Genomic DNA, 13,837 nt, shown 5'->3' on the forward strand with positions numbered 1-13,837 from the left:
TAACGAGTCACTACTTCATGTAAGTTGCACCGCTAAAGGAGAAGCGGGAACAAAGATGGACGAACGCATACTTTCGAGGCTTAAGATTAAAGTCTTGGTGCTCTAACTATTCTGCGTTACCTAAGGTAATGAATCGCTTTTTTCCTCTTTCGTGTCTGTTTGTCATAACTTAGTCAATTTAGGTGTATTTTAGACGTGGATCGATCATCGTAAGATCTTTTGATGTCTGAATGGCCACTGTCTCTTTCAGTGCTTGCTGCATGCACAGTGCTTTGCACTTTTTGCGCGAAATAGTTAGTCTGCCGTTGCATTAGATCATTTATTCAAATTGTTTTCCGGCATCGGGTAGTTGATCAACTTTGAAACTTTTGTGTTTAGATAAATCCCAGCACAGTAAAGTCACAACCATAAGAAAATAAGCTTACATTAGAGAAATGTTAAATTCGTTTCCTTCACACTTCTGTCATTCGCTAATAAACTCTCGAAGGTAATTTCAACGGTGTGGAAGTGCTAATTGTTGTATTTAAGCCATTGGCAGTATTTTCCAATCTAAGTGTGGTATATTTCTTAATTCAAGTACATTTTGTGATCCAAGCGCAAATGAAAACAGAGGCAGTTAATCTTTTTAATTGTATTGAAATGTAGTGATCAAAGGAATGGATAGCGACTTGTAATTGTTACATCAGGGTCGTAAAAAAGTTGTTCATCTGTTTAACAAGTAGATTCCATGTTGCTGTACATCTGTTCAGTAATAGATCACTGATGACGCCAAGTGTGTCGATAACATATAACATATAACATATATACCACAGTAAGACAGTAAATGTTTTTCTTTTTTTTTAACAGATAGACAAAAATGGCTTCTTCAAGTCCTGCTTCTGTGACATCTCCCCAGGAGTCTGGGCCAACAAACATTGTCAAGATGTTTACTACATATACTAACATCTTAACAGAGGCCTCTATGCGTGAGTACAGAGGGTGAAGGGGGCAAAGGTGTGGATATGGGAGTGGGATAGGAGGCGGGGAGTGGGGAGGGGGGGGGAAACTAGCACCTATCAAACCTAGTCGTCAGTTTTTTGAGAGGGGAGTGGGTAAATCTATATTTTCTTCCTGAATATTATTTTGGATATTCAGTGTTGGATATAAGATGATTATAGCCAACTTGGCGCTACGCACCTCATTGGCTATCTACATGTACCATCTCATATCCAGTGCACAGTGGTGGAATAATTATTGTTTTATTATAAACGCCCACAAAATGTTGAGAATTTTTCCTGACGTTATTTGTAAAATAACCGGCATGGTGCATGTATAATGGCTCATATACCATGATGGCTAGAATCCATGATAGCTAGAGCTCTAGAATTGTATTATCCAATGATTCAGTTTTTAACAATGACTGTTATTGTATTTATTTTGCACACATCATTTCTTGTGCTTGAGATTTCAGTTTCCAGCTCAAACTTTGCTTCCCCTTCTTGTAAAAAAAATATTTTTCCCTTCTTTGCCTTTAGCTGAAGACAAAAAGTTAAAAGCTGCCCAAGAAATCAGTGAAAACTTTGAGGTTTGTAAACCTTTGTTGGTTTAATTTGTGGAACATGTTTTTGACAGTCTCATTAATTAGAAGAAGGTGATGTAGCAGTTTTTGCTCTGTGATCCTTTGCAGAGCTTCTTACAGCTCTTTATGGCATCAGCTAAAAGTAAATGTACGTTAAATAATCGTGTAACGTCTATACCTGGAACTATTGATGTGCTGTGATCGTAAGTGTTCTGATAGCAATGCATTGATTACAAATTCAAAATCATGATTGTTTTGTTAATTATGAATAGTTATGATAGTTTTCAATTTACATCTTATGTTCCTGGGTACTTTTATAGGAAACCAAACAGAAAAAAGAACAGAAGACTTCCTAGCTGCTTAATTTCCTGTCTATACTAACTGCATATAACCACTTACTTGAAATCTTAGTGGCGGTCCTGTACACTCAGGGTTGCAAATAATTTTATTCTCTTAAAGGGAGAAATGTCCTTCTAAGACACCATCTTGGTGTCTTTGGTCAGACATTACCAAAAAAGGTTGAACTTTATATCCTCAGGGTGCAAAGAAAGTCAGTTTTACAGCCTGCCATTCGGACAAGCTGTAGATAGCATGTACTAGCCCACAAGTCATTTCAACTAGTCCAAAAACCCGTTTTGACTAGCAGGATTGATAACAATCCTTCTGTAGTTTGAATTTCCCCCAAAAACAGCACTTGCCCGTCGGGCAAGTTAAGAACAAAAAACACTAACCCGATAGCAAAATCCACTAGCCCCGGGCTATTTTTGCATGCTAATCCTTAAAATTACTGAGCTATTATATCTTTGTGCTCAAAGCTTGTACTGACAAACTACTGAATGGCGGTGTAAACCCTTATAAAACAGGCCATTTAATTTTTTGGGCAGAGACTTTTGTCATGTAATGAATAATGCAATTTTATCTTCAGATGCATTCTGACGACTGCAATAGCTTGTGTGGCAATCATTCTAAATGGAAGGGAAAGGGGATTTTGGGAGCGCAAAAAGCGCAAGGGGACATGTACACACTATGTTGAAAAAATTTTCCAGACATTAAGTCCTAACACAGCTGCGATTTCTTCGGACACTGGCAAATTTTGGTCTGGCAATGTCTGATACCGACTGTTATTTGCGGTCCTGACACTGGCACAAAGTTTTTCATTTTTTAATATTTTTGTTTTCACAGAGTATAGTACAGTCATCAAGTTATTCAGCATTCCTTGAACACTCAATACCAAGATTTTTACAATACCTTAGGGAAGGTAAGAAGAACAACAGGAATTGAGATAATTTTATAAAATGAATCAAATTTTGAACTGCTGATAAATATTAACATGATCCTCTTAAATGAATGAACAACGTAAGCAGTTGAAAAAGAACCTGAAAAATTCGAGCTTAAATTTTTTACATGCAGATGTTACAGGTCAAAAGTAAATTCATGTTAAAATTTTTAAATTGTAACATAGACCTAATTTTGTACCCGCAGCCAGGTAATAGCAAGGCAGTCAGCCTCTATAGAAACATTATTAATAGTCATTATTTACAAGTTGTCTGTTTTTTGTTGAGAGGGGTTTAACTTCTGACATGTAGTGCTAAAATAATATCTTATTCTTTTTATTGCTGTAAAGGGAGCAGTAACATGAATTGCAGCTAAACATAAAAAATGTATATTTAGTATTAATCTTATGATACTTCTTAATTCAGGAGAACCACAGTTTGTGGCAGAAGTTCCAGCACAGGTATGGTAACATGAACACCAAACTACAACAACTACACTTAACTATATCATCTACACTAAACTAACAGCAACTTCCCCAACTACAGCAATTACAACAAACTACACCAACTGCACCAAATTAAACTTTCCCAACTACACCAAGCTACACTTGAACCTTTCCACAATGGCCACCTTGGGGACAGAAGAAAGTAGTCATTTTAAGGAGGTGGCCATTGTAGAGAAGTTTAAACCAGAGTTAATGTATGGACTGTTTGCCAGCCAGGACAAAAAAGTGGCCATTGTGGAGAGATGGCCAAAAGTGGAGGCTCCACTTTACGCTAAACTACAGCAACTACAACTACAACACCAATCGCAATCAACTATGTTTACTTAACTTATAGTTCCCTTTAAATGACAAGACATAAATTATATGATAATATTGGTCCGTACTTCTGATGGTAATCTTTTATCTAATTACAAATTTCCTTATGAATAATATTTATTATAAAATTTTTGCTTTTTTTTATCTTGCTTTATTTTTTTTTTTTTCAGCAACTGAGAAAACTATTGCTTGAGATTCTTCATCGTATTCCTACTAATGATCACTTGAGACCTCACTTCCAGGTAAGTACAGAGTTCTAATAAGGTAATGACGTTCTAAAAATTAAATATTTGAAATTTTGGGATTTGTTGGGATATTTTGAAAGAACAACAGCTGAAAGACGTACCTGCCAAAAACTAGCATTGTGGGGCAAATTGTCTTGCAGATGCTAGTCCCATTTTGTTCTGATGATGCCATACAAATCCTTCTAAATTTGACTTGGTTCCTAATGTGATGATCTGAGTCATCAGAGCATAATTGGGCTAATATCTCAAAGACAATCTGCCGAGGAATGCTAATTTTTGGCAAGTAGGACTTTTGGATGTTGTTCTTTCATATTACCCAAAAATAAAAATTAATTAAATTTCACAAATTTAGTTCTTTTATGACGTCACACTTTAGTGTGGCTTGGCTGTGTGGCAATTTTGAACTGTTGCTTAAGGAGAAAACTTACTAATTTCAAGGATGAGAAATAACAGACTTATACATACCTGTTTCTTTTTTTTATAGTCTATACTTTCTCTGATGTTTTATCTACTTGAGGTAAGCAGCACAGTGTACAAGGTGTAGATGCATGGACGTTTATAACAGAACTTAACTAGTGATCATGGTGACAGCTTTAATAAACAAAAACTATTCCTCTGAAAAAAATAGTAATGTAAAATGATCCAATTCAAAGTCCTGTAATGAATTTAGAAATGGGGCAGTTTTTCCTGTCTACTTTGAACGTGATTAGCTATCTGTTTGAATTATACAATGTATGTAAGCTCCTGCAAAAATTTAACAGTTACTAAAGTACAATGTATGTGTAAGACTGCAAGGGAAAGAATTCCTTCTTTAGCTGCACTGTAATGCTACAGTCCATGTACATCCAGGTGCAACAAATGTTAAGTTACACTTGATTTTGTGATCATGAAGGCTTTTATTCTCGAGCATCCTATCAACCAATTGTTGACCAAAAAGTATTTTAAATGGCTCAAAACAAAGAATTTCATTAATGAAAGTTGCCTTTACCGCTAGGGTCAATTTAGTAACACAAATCATGGAAGTCACATACTTTTCTTGCTGGTCAAGAAAGTCTAGAATTAAGACTGAAACCCACGAAAAAATTGTTAGCCTGCAGTGCTTTGAAATGTACCAGTAAGCATTTAAATAAAGTAATCAGAGTGAATAGCTGTGGATACTCTTTCTTTTTCTGTATTTACTTCCTTTTCTTGTGAGCATCGGCTTGGATCACAACTTGCGTACTTTTTGAAACAACTTATTTAATTTTAGTAACATTTCAAGTGGTTGCAGGGGTAAGAAGTGTTGCTTCAAGTGGTAAATTTTACCGGTTACTGCCTGATAAGGAGAACACTGGAAAAAAGGGGAGCAAGGTGCCCAAAAGTGTGCCCTCCTTTAATTAATTCACATTGTTTCATGAAGGCATTAACCAGTCAGAAGTTGAGGACAGTTTCCAGCTGGCTTCCGATTGGATTAAATCTGCATGAAAGAATATGAATAAATTAAAAGTGGTCACACTTTTGGGCTCTGTGCTGAAAGTCCAAATAAGGTACATGGTCTGAAGTGTTTTTGCATCTGGTTGTACGTGTAGTCTTGCCTTACTTTGCTCCCCTATTTTCTATTAAAAATATTTTGTTTAATTCTTTTTCACTTCATTAGATTGAAAATGAAGAGAACGTGTTAGTTTGCTTGAGAATCATTATTGAGCTTCACAAGCAGTTCAGACCACCACTGCAGTCTGAGGTACAGTATAGTGTTATGTCAAATAATTATTACATAATCATGAACATAAGTACCATTTTGTAATAGGTAATCATCTTGTGATGTACTTCCCTGTTGAACAGTGTTTTATTATCATTATCTCTCACAAAAACATTGATCGCAACGATCACTAGAAAGCAAGGCTCAGGGGCGGATCAAGGGGGAGGGTGCAGGGGGTGCGCACCCCCCCCCACCCCGAGATGACCTGCGGTTTTCTAATACAACTGGTATTCTGCAAAGAAAAAAAACTATGTGGTTTATTGGTGTTGAAGTAGAGCAAGAGACGTGTGTACCCCCTCCTAAAAAAAATCCTGGATCCGCCCCTGAGGCTGTACATAGTTTTCCCCTGCAAACTCCAAAGGGGCGCCCCCACGGATCATGTGCAAACTGGGCGAGACCGCTGGCAGCATTGGCTCGAGATTAACCTTGCCTAAATTACATTTAGCCACATTTATCAAATTTGTTAAGAATATTTTTGGGGTCAATTATTATTATCGTTCATATTCATTTGCAACAGAAAGAACAGGAGGAAAAATTATAGTAACAACCATGAGTGATGGTTGCGGTAAAAAGATGCTTAGGATCTTAAACTTAATGATCTTGATTGGATTCTTTCATGGACTCTTCTCTCTACTGTTGTTCAAAACTAGATGTGGGTGATCAATAATAAGCTCATGACCCTTTTTCCTGAAAGCACTAGGACCGTAAAACAATTTTAAATGCAGTATAATCGGTGAATCATTTAATTTTGAAGCAGTTCTTACAAGCCAGCTATTTTACAATGTACATCACTAAACTTTGTCTTCTACACAGTAGTTTCACGTGTATCCAAGTTATGCAAGTTAAAAACAGCTTTGTTTTGTACAGCTGGAGGGGATAAGTATCCACTAATAAATTATTATTATTATCTTTACAGATACAGCATTTTCTACAATTTGTGAAGACAATTTACAAAGATTTACCAACAAATGTGGTATGATGATGTACACATTCAAGTACTCCATCTTTACAAGGCAGTGTGGTTGAAAATCTGTTTTCGGTGTTTTCTAATCCAACAAAATAAACGGCAAAATGAAGCATTCTTTCTTCTTTATTTTTTAGAAACAATTCTTTGAAGTTGTGCCAATATCAGCCACTGGGTTTTTACCAGCTGAGAACAATGCTGGCGCCACCACTCCTACCATTACTAGCCCTGGGTTAAGCACTGGAGCTGCATCTACCACCTCGCCCCTGAATACTGGAGATGTGGGAAGCGGAAAAAGTTCTCAACAGGTTTGTATGTTTGGCATGATGATATTTTTTATAGTTTTATCACAGACAGGTAAAAATGATTATTTATGTATGCTAGAGGATATTTATTGATTTTTGTGGTGTTGTGTTTGCCTTTTTCAGACCACCATTCCCAAGGCAGTAAACTCACTGAAAGTCTTGGCTGAGTTACCAATCATCGTGGTTTTAATGTATCAGGTAAGTAATAAATCAGCTTTGGGCTTATTTGAAAGACTTTTATGGTCATCTGCTGGCTGCAGGCATTTGATCTCCTGACAGTAATTACACCCTTCTTATAGCTCCAATAATAAGCAATAATTGTTGATTATTTTTATTATTGTTTTTTATTAGATGAGGTTTTTGTGATTAGATATCCAGAATAATCAAGGTGGTGGGAAGTTTTATCAGCTGAGCTGAGGCTGATAACACTTATTGAGATGTTGATTATCTAGGATATCACAAAACTGAATCTGCTATTGTTTTATTGTACATTGTTTTGAAGAAAATAACACTAAACACACTGTCACATTGACCCAATATGACATTGCTCTCGGAAATCATAATTTGAGTGGCAACCTACAGATTATTCACTTTTATGTAATTATTAGATCTGCTAGCCGATAACTGACTCATCTGTAGGTTGAGCTGATCCCCAAAATTAATTGCAGGCTCTTTACCAATGCAGACAGATAGTGAGTACAATGTTTAATGCATGTAACATTCAGTTTTTTGTAGCTTCACAGCATTCAGTTGGTCTTTGAGTCACTTCAGAAAATGGGTTTAAGGTTTTAATGGTGTAATTTGGGTAGACTGTTTAGTTGCTACCTCCGGCATTGCTGGCTTATTATCCAGGCCCCAGTTGTTTGCAAGGTGGATAATGCTTTCAACTCTGATAAAATCTTTCCACTGGATAACGAAATTGGTTTCTATAATGCTTGTCCACTGGGAATTTTTTCTAGTGAATAGTGCTATCCATCATTATAACAACCCGTGCCAGTTCTTTTATTGTTTTTTGTTATTAACAATCACAACTATAAAAAAAAACTGTTATTCTGTTTTCTTTTTCAGTTATACAAGCAGAATGTACACAGCGTTGTAGCTGACTTCATCCCACTGATAATGAACACAATCATTCTGCAGCCATCCCTTACTGCAAGGTGAGGACTGAAGAAATGCATGTTGACATTAATTTTGTGACAAGGTATGAAGCACTAGCTGTTTATTACATTTGTTGTGTCAAACCTGAACTATTGAACACAAATTTTCAATTTCCAGGAAATCTCCAACTTTCAATAAAGAAGTGTATGTAGACTTTGTTGCGGCACAGATCAAGACACTGTCTTTCCTAGCATACATTATCAGGATTTATCAAGACATGGTCAATACCTACTCACAGAACATGGTTGGCGGAATGCTGGGTCTCCTGCGGTACTGTCCACAAGAAGTCGCCCATCTGAGAAAGGAGTTACTGATTGCAGCCCGACACATTTTGGCTACAGATCTAAGAAATAGTAAGTGGAAGGATAAGTGATAATTTTGAATGTTTCATGCAGTGGCAATTCTGGGATTTTGATTGCGCGAGAGGTCAGTGCAAGTAGGGTAAAGCAGAATGGGTAGGGAGTTAGTTACCAGACTGTCCAACCATCCCAATTTTGTCGGGATTCTCCCAATTTGGCTTGAAAATCCCGAATCCCAACCAATATACAATCTGGATGGGTAAATCCCGATTTTGATATCTGTTCCGATATTTTCAGATGAATTCTTATGATGCTCATACATGAACATCTAACAGAGAGTACTTAACTAAAATTTATTGGTGTCCAGGAAACTTAAAAAAACGCACAAAATATAAATTCAAATCGAGTATTTATATGCGAAGACTTGTAAATAAAAATAAGCTAAAAAAATGGCATTGATTTGTGGGATTTAGCAAACATTTAATGGCCTTTCAGAGCATCAAGATTTCAAAATTTTCTAAGGGGAAAATCCCCAGGCCCCCCTACCAGCTCAGCCAGTGATTCATCAATGATTAAAAAATTTCCTGATTTTACGTGTGGATTACTCAAAGGTTGGACTTATAGTAGGGGCCAGGGATTTTGATGATACAAGATAATGAGGCATCCTTCACTGTTTTCCCCATTTTCACTCTTACTTTCTAAAGTTTAAAACTGAGTTCCTTCTGCTGTACAAAACAGAAGCAAAGAACCACTGAACAATAACAAAGAATAACATAGGATGGAAGTATCGTAAATCTAGGATTTGCAGCTACACATGTCCAGTAGCAAGGTGGGCATCATCCTTTAAAATCTTTTTAGCCTTTTATCAAGTTATTCCATGTCTTCTCCACAGGATTTGTTCCTCACATTGACCAGTTGTTTGATGAAGAAGTGTTGATTGGAAAGGGCTGGACGACCAAGGAATCGTTGCGTCCCCTAGCTTACAGCACTCTTGCTGACCTGGTCCACCATGTGCGCACTCATCTTCCACTCCCTCATCTGTCATTGGCTGTCCACATGTTCTCTAAGAATGTCCATGATGACTCACTGCCTGTCAGCATTCAAACAATGTCATGCAAGGTAAAATATTTATGCAAGTCTCCATACTCCACCTTACTGCAGCAAACATTCAGTAGATTTATCCTGATTGTTATTGCCATTGCCATTTTCATCACCCTCATCTCCATCACCACCAACATCATTTCCGCCATCTCACTATTCCTTCCACAGTAATTTATCAACCCAACCACCAGTGACTGAAACTTTAGAGTTGGCGACCAGAATTTTAAGGCTAGTCGCTAGAACTAACTTTCCGTGCCTTGTCAATGTTTTTAACTGGCACTCAAGGAAGTAGTTGTGTTTAATGTTTTGCATTTGATTTCAAGAAGAAACTTACCCCTTAATTTGTCAAAGTTTTTAATCTCGACAGAAAATAGTATTTCTAAAACAAAAGAAAAACTGAAAAGTATTGACTGTTTACATTGTACTGGTGAATGAAATCACCACTGTTGGAAGGTTTGAACAATTTTGTTCGGAAGTAACCTGTTATGAGCAACATGGCCGCTAGCTTTGCACGTAACTGCTTGCTAAAAAAATGCTTTGTACTTGGAAAGGTGGTTGCATTATGTTCAATCCTCAAACTAAGAAAGCTATCTATTTAATGAAAAGTCCTTTTTAACTAAAAAAAGTCCTTTTTAACTTTTTGCCTAAGCTACATGCATGATCATTTAATGCTTTTTTTACATAGATATCTCAGTGACTTTTGCCTTCATTCATGAGTATTAAAGATTATGTTTCAGCATAAAAATGTCTTTGTTTTGTTTCTTTGTGTTTTGCTGTTAAGGAAAAATTTTACAGACACTTGCTGGAAACCAAACCAGTCACTGGTTGGCTCACGTATAAAGAGTCCTGCACCACTGTTCTCATCAAAATCATCATTGCTACTAATTTTATTGTCTGTTGGACTGTGTTGGACAACAATTAGCTGTATTTTAATATTTTTTGCTTCTTTTCAAATTCTAGCTCCTTTTGAATCTTGTGGAGTGTATTAGACAGAAGAGTGATGAACAGGGAACAGTATGTGCACTATAATGATTTGATGACATGGTTTGCTTGATAAATTGTGTTTCCTCTTTGGTTTTGAAGGTCTATCTAAAAATGACTTCACATCTTCTTGTGTTCTTTTTAGGGACGAGAAATTCTTATGCGAATGTTAGAGGTGTTTGTGAGGAAATTCCAGTCAATTGCTAAGCACCATGTCCCAGCTATCTTCAACAGATGGTATGGAAACTTGAAACTGAAATTTTCTCAATCACTACTGAGAATATTAACATGTATTGTGATATTTTTAACAAAATGGAGCACCAAATTAAATTTTGAGGACGGCATGTAATGGTCATTAATTTGCTTCCATCTGTTGTGTTTATTCGAGTTTATACTACGGTACTTGCTGGTCAGTAGTCCCCCATTCTTTCTTGCTGTCTTTAAATTGTTGACTGCAAAATAAATGGATTTTGTAGCCCACAGATGAGTGAGCTTCAAGCACAACAACCAGCAGCTCAACAATCCAGCTCTAATACAACTACATCTTCTTCTGCTAATACCAGCAGCACAGCTTCTGATCGCAGCTCTTCATCAAGTGCCACTGCAGCCTCAGGAGCATCAAGCTCAACAATAAATGGTGAATCACAGTCCACAGAGAAGCAGGAACAAGAACCAGTCAAGGTAAAGGGGATATACCTTTAGCCCTGCTAAATTTGGTAATTGATATAGGTATTTTTGATTATTTTATTTTATTAATTAGAGGGCCAGGAGTTTGTTAGCATTTAATTATTTAGTGTTACCCTCACTAAATCAACTCACTTAATCAAGTGTCTACTTATAATTGCTTGCTTAACTTAACTTACTCACCGGTACTTTTACTTACTGACTGACTGAATTACTTTCCTTACTTACTTTCCTACTGTCAAATTATTTTATCACTGCTGTGAAAGCATACTTGGCACAGAAATTCTTAATGCCAAATATTTAAACATATTTTAGCCAGTTTTTAACAAAACTGCATTCTAAGTCTTTTTCAATTTGTCCAACGATTTGTCTAAACATCATTTATTGCAAACAGTTTTATGAAAGCATAATATAGATAAGACTAGAAAAGCACCTGTCTTCCTAAAACACCCCACCAAAGAAGAGATCTGGAGGTTCAAAGATTCGTTAAAACATGACTCAAGTTAGACTTCATCTAAACATTTGGCTCTTAACGTTTCAAAAGAAGTCTTATGGAGAATATTTTTATGTCTGTCTTACTTCGATAATTATTTGATTCCTTACACACCACTGTTAGTTATGTCATACTCATGGCTCCATCAAAATTAATGAAAAGTACATACAGTATGATGAACCTAGAAAATGGATGTGTGTGTCTGTAGGCAGTAAAGGTGTGTTTCCTGCTTGCACTCACACTTTCTCTCAGTTTACTTGTTGCTTGACACGTTCCTTCAAAAAACAGTGAATGTCTGAACAACGCTGTGAACAATCAAATCTCTGCCAAGTTGACTGCTGCAGCCTGATTATTTCTTTGAGATTAAAAACAGCAAACTTACATTCTGTAAAAGTGAAAATTCAACCAAAGTATACAAAGTTTGGGAATTATACTAACACAGCATGGAGGTACTGAAGTCCTAGGATGTATATGAGTGGGAATGGCGGATGCAACTATAACAAGTACTGTACATGTATCCACCACAATGGTCACTTGATCTGTGTGCAGGCCTCAGTGGTGGGAGAGATAAACATTTTTTCACTTATTTTGTTCCACTCAGCCTGTGGAAACTTGCCGGTCAAAAATTAAATAATATAGAACATTTGTCAACCTTATTAACACAGCCACATATTGTATTTTTTTTGGTTACAGAAAGCAGGATCACCAATATCAGGTAAGGCACTTTTTCAACATAATCAGGCAGGTGCTACAGACTATGTGTATTATCTTTCCTGCATGTACATCAGGGATGTCTCTAAGATTTTCAGTTGCCAGGTAAATACAGCAAGTAGGCATGGAATCAAACAGCTGGAGATTTTTTAAAATTCTATTTTCCTTCCATTTTTTTTTTTGCTGTGTTAGGCCTGTTCTATGCTGAAATCATTATCTAGTACTTTTATCCATGCAGAATGCTCTTACATGTACATAAGAAGATACCAAACAAAATTTCATTTTGAAATAATTTTAGCAGGCATTAAAACTTGAAAAAGTTGGCCGAACATTTTCAAGCTTCGATCCACGTCCATCCTTGTCGTCCATTGCAACAGACAACAGGAAACAGTTTCAATGTCCAAATAATAATATATTCTTAAATAACAAAAGTTGACCATTATTTTTGGAATTCAGTTGATGTGAAAAAAGTTTAAGCTTTTTAGAAAGATGGCAAATAGTGTGACACAACACCCATAATGACAGCCCTGATGATTGTAGCAAAGAACACAAAACTGACAATGACTTGTTTCTAAAAGCATTTTAATTGTTTGGATTTTAAAGGTCCTAGTCCCACGACCACCTTCTCAGTTCCTGATTGCCGCAGTATGGTGAAGACGCTTGTATGTGGCGTCAAGACGATCACTTGGGGTGCTGGTTCATGCAAGCTGTCAGGAAGTGCTTGTAAGTTACATAATTAAAGTTAAACTGTACTTTCTAAGTAAAGTTGATGAACCAAGCAAAAATGGTGAAGTGGTGAAAGCAACCTGCTCACGTGAAAGTGCTGCTAAGGAGCTTTCATTTGAAATAGTGGTTACACCATAAGATTCATTTTTCATCCACAGGCTTGTAATAAACAGTACCCTCGCAGTGCTGTTCAGTAGCTTTGAGTTTAATGGTCACCCTAGAGAAATTCATCTATACCCTTAAAAATAAGAAAAACTTACAGCATAATAAATAATATTTATTTTGCAGTAAGTTTTATCACACAGTCCTGATAGTCCTGCTAAATGGCTTTTACTTAAATTGTTACAGTTTCAGGTTTAATTCAATGACTAACAAGTTTTATACCATGTGCCTCATTTTATGTCTTTCTTTTGATATGGTAATATTTTTATCAATCAATTCTGGGAATTCTTATTTTTTATTTATTTTGCAGCTGGTGATATCAATGCCCCTGCTCCATCTCAAACAAATAAAACATTCCTTCCATGGGAAACACATCTTTTCACAAGGCTCCTGAAATATGGTGAGAGTTGTCAAGTTTTTTTTTATTTATTTACAGACTAAGGTCTATTTTGTGTCACGTACTGTGGGCTCTCAAATTTGCAAAAAAAGTTAAGGCTCAGGAGCCATTAAGGAGCTAGTGTGGAGTAATTTTAAATTTGGGTTCCAAATGATTTAAAACGATTTTTTTAGTTGTTTACCTACAACTTTTATCGTTAGCTTTTAGCACTGAACCAGAT

General features: G+C 36.4%; 1 protein-coding gene across 1 annotated transcript in view; it reads left to right on the forward strand.

Moving 5' to 3' along the window:
* Positions 1–27: 27 nt before the first annotated feature.
* The window catches only part of LOC140931292 (transformation/transcription domain-associated protein-like), a 78,682-nt gene continuing 64,872 nt past the window's right edge, over positions 28–13,837 (forward strand). Inside the window, 20 exon segments of the mRNA XM_073381072.1 lie at positions 28–125; positions 847–965; positions 1,515–1,564; positions 2,741–2,816; positions 3,259–3,293; positions 3,824–3,895; positions 4,383–4,415; positions 5,535–5,618; positions 6,553–6,609; positions 6,738–6,908; positions 7,029–7,103; positions 7,974–8,062; positions 8,181–8,416; positions 9,255–9,481; positions 10,424–10,477; positions 10,590–10,681; positions 10,921–11,125; positions 12,315–12,336; positions 12,936–13,055; positions 13,531–13,620. Of these exon segments, the coding sequence (XP_073237173.1) occupies positions 857–965; positions 1,515–1,564; positions 2,741–2,816; positions 3,259–3,293; positions 3,824–3,895; positions 4,383–4,415; positions 5,535–5,618; positions 6,553–6,609; positions 6,738–6,908; positions 7,029–7,103; positions 7,974–8,062; positions 8,181–8,416; positions 9,255–9,481; positions 10,424–10,477; positions 10,590–10,681; positions 10,921–11,125; positions 12,315–12,336; positions 12,936–13,055; positions 13,531–13,620 (1,897 nt within the window). The 5' untranslated portion in view covers positions 28–125; positions 847–856.

The sequence above is a fragment of the Porites lutea genome, chromosome 3 (genome assembly GCF_958299795.1).
Source record: "Porites lutea chromosome 3, jaPorLute2.1, whole genome shotgun sequence".
In the NCBI taxonomy this organism is placed as follows: domain Eukaryota; kingdom Metazoa; phylum Cnidaria; class Anthozoa; order Scleractinia; family Poritidae; genus Porites; species Porites lutea.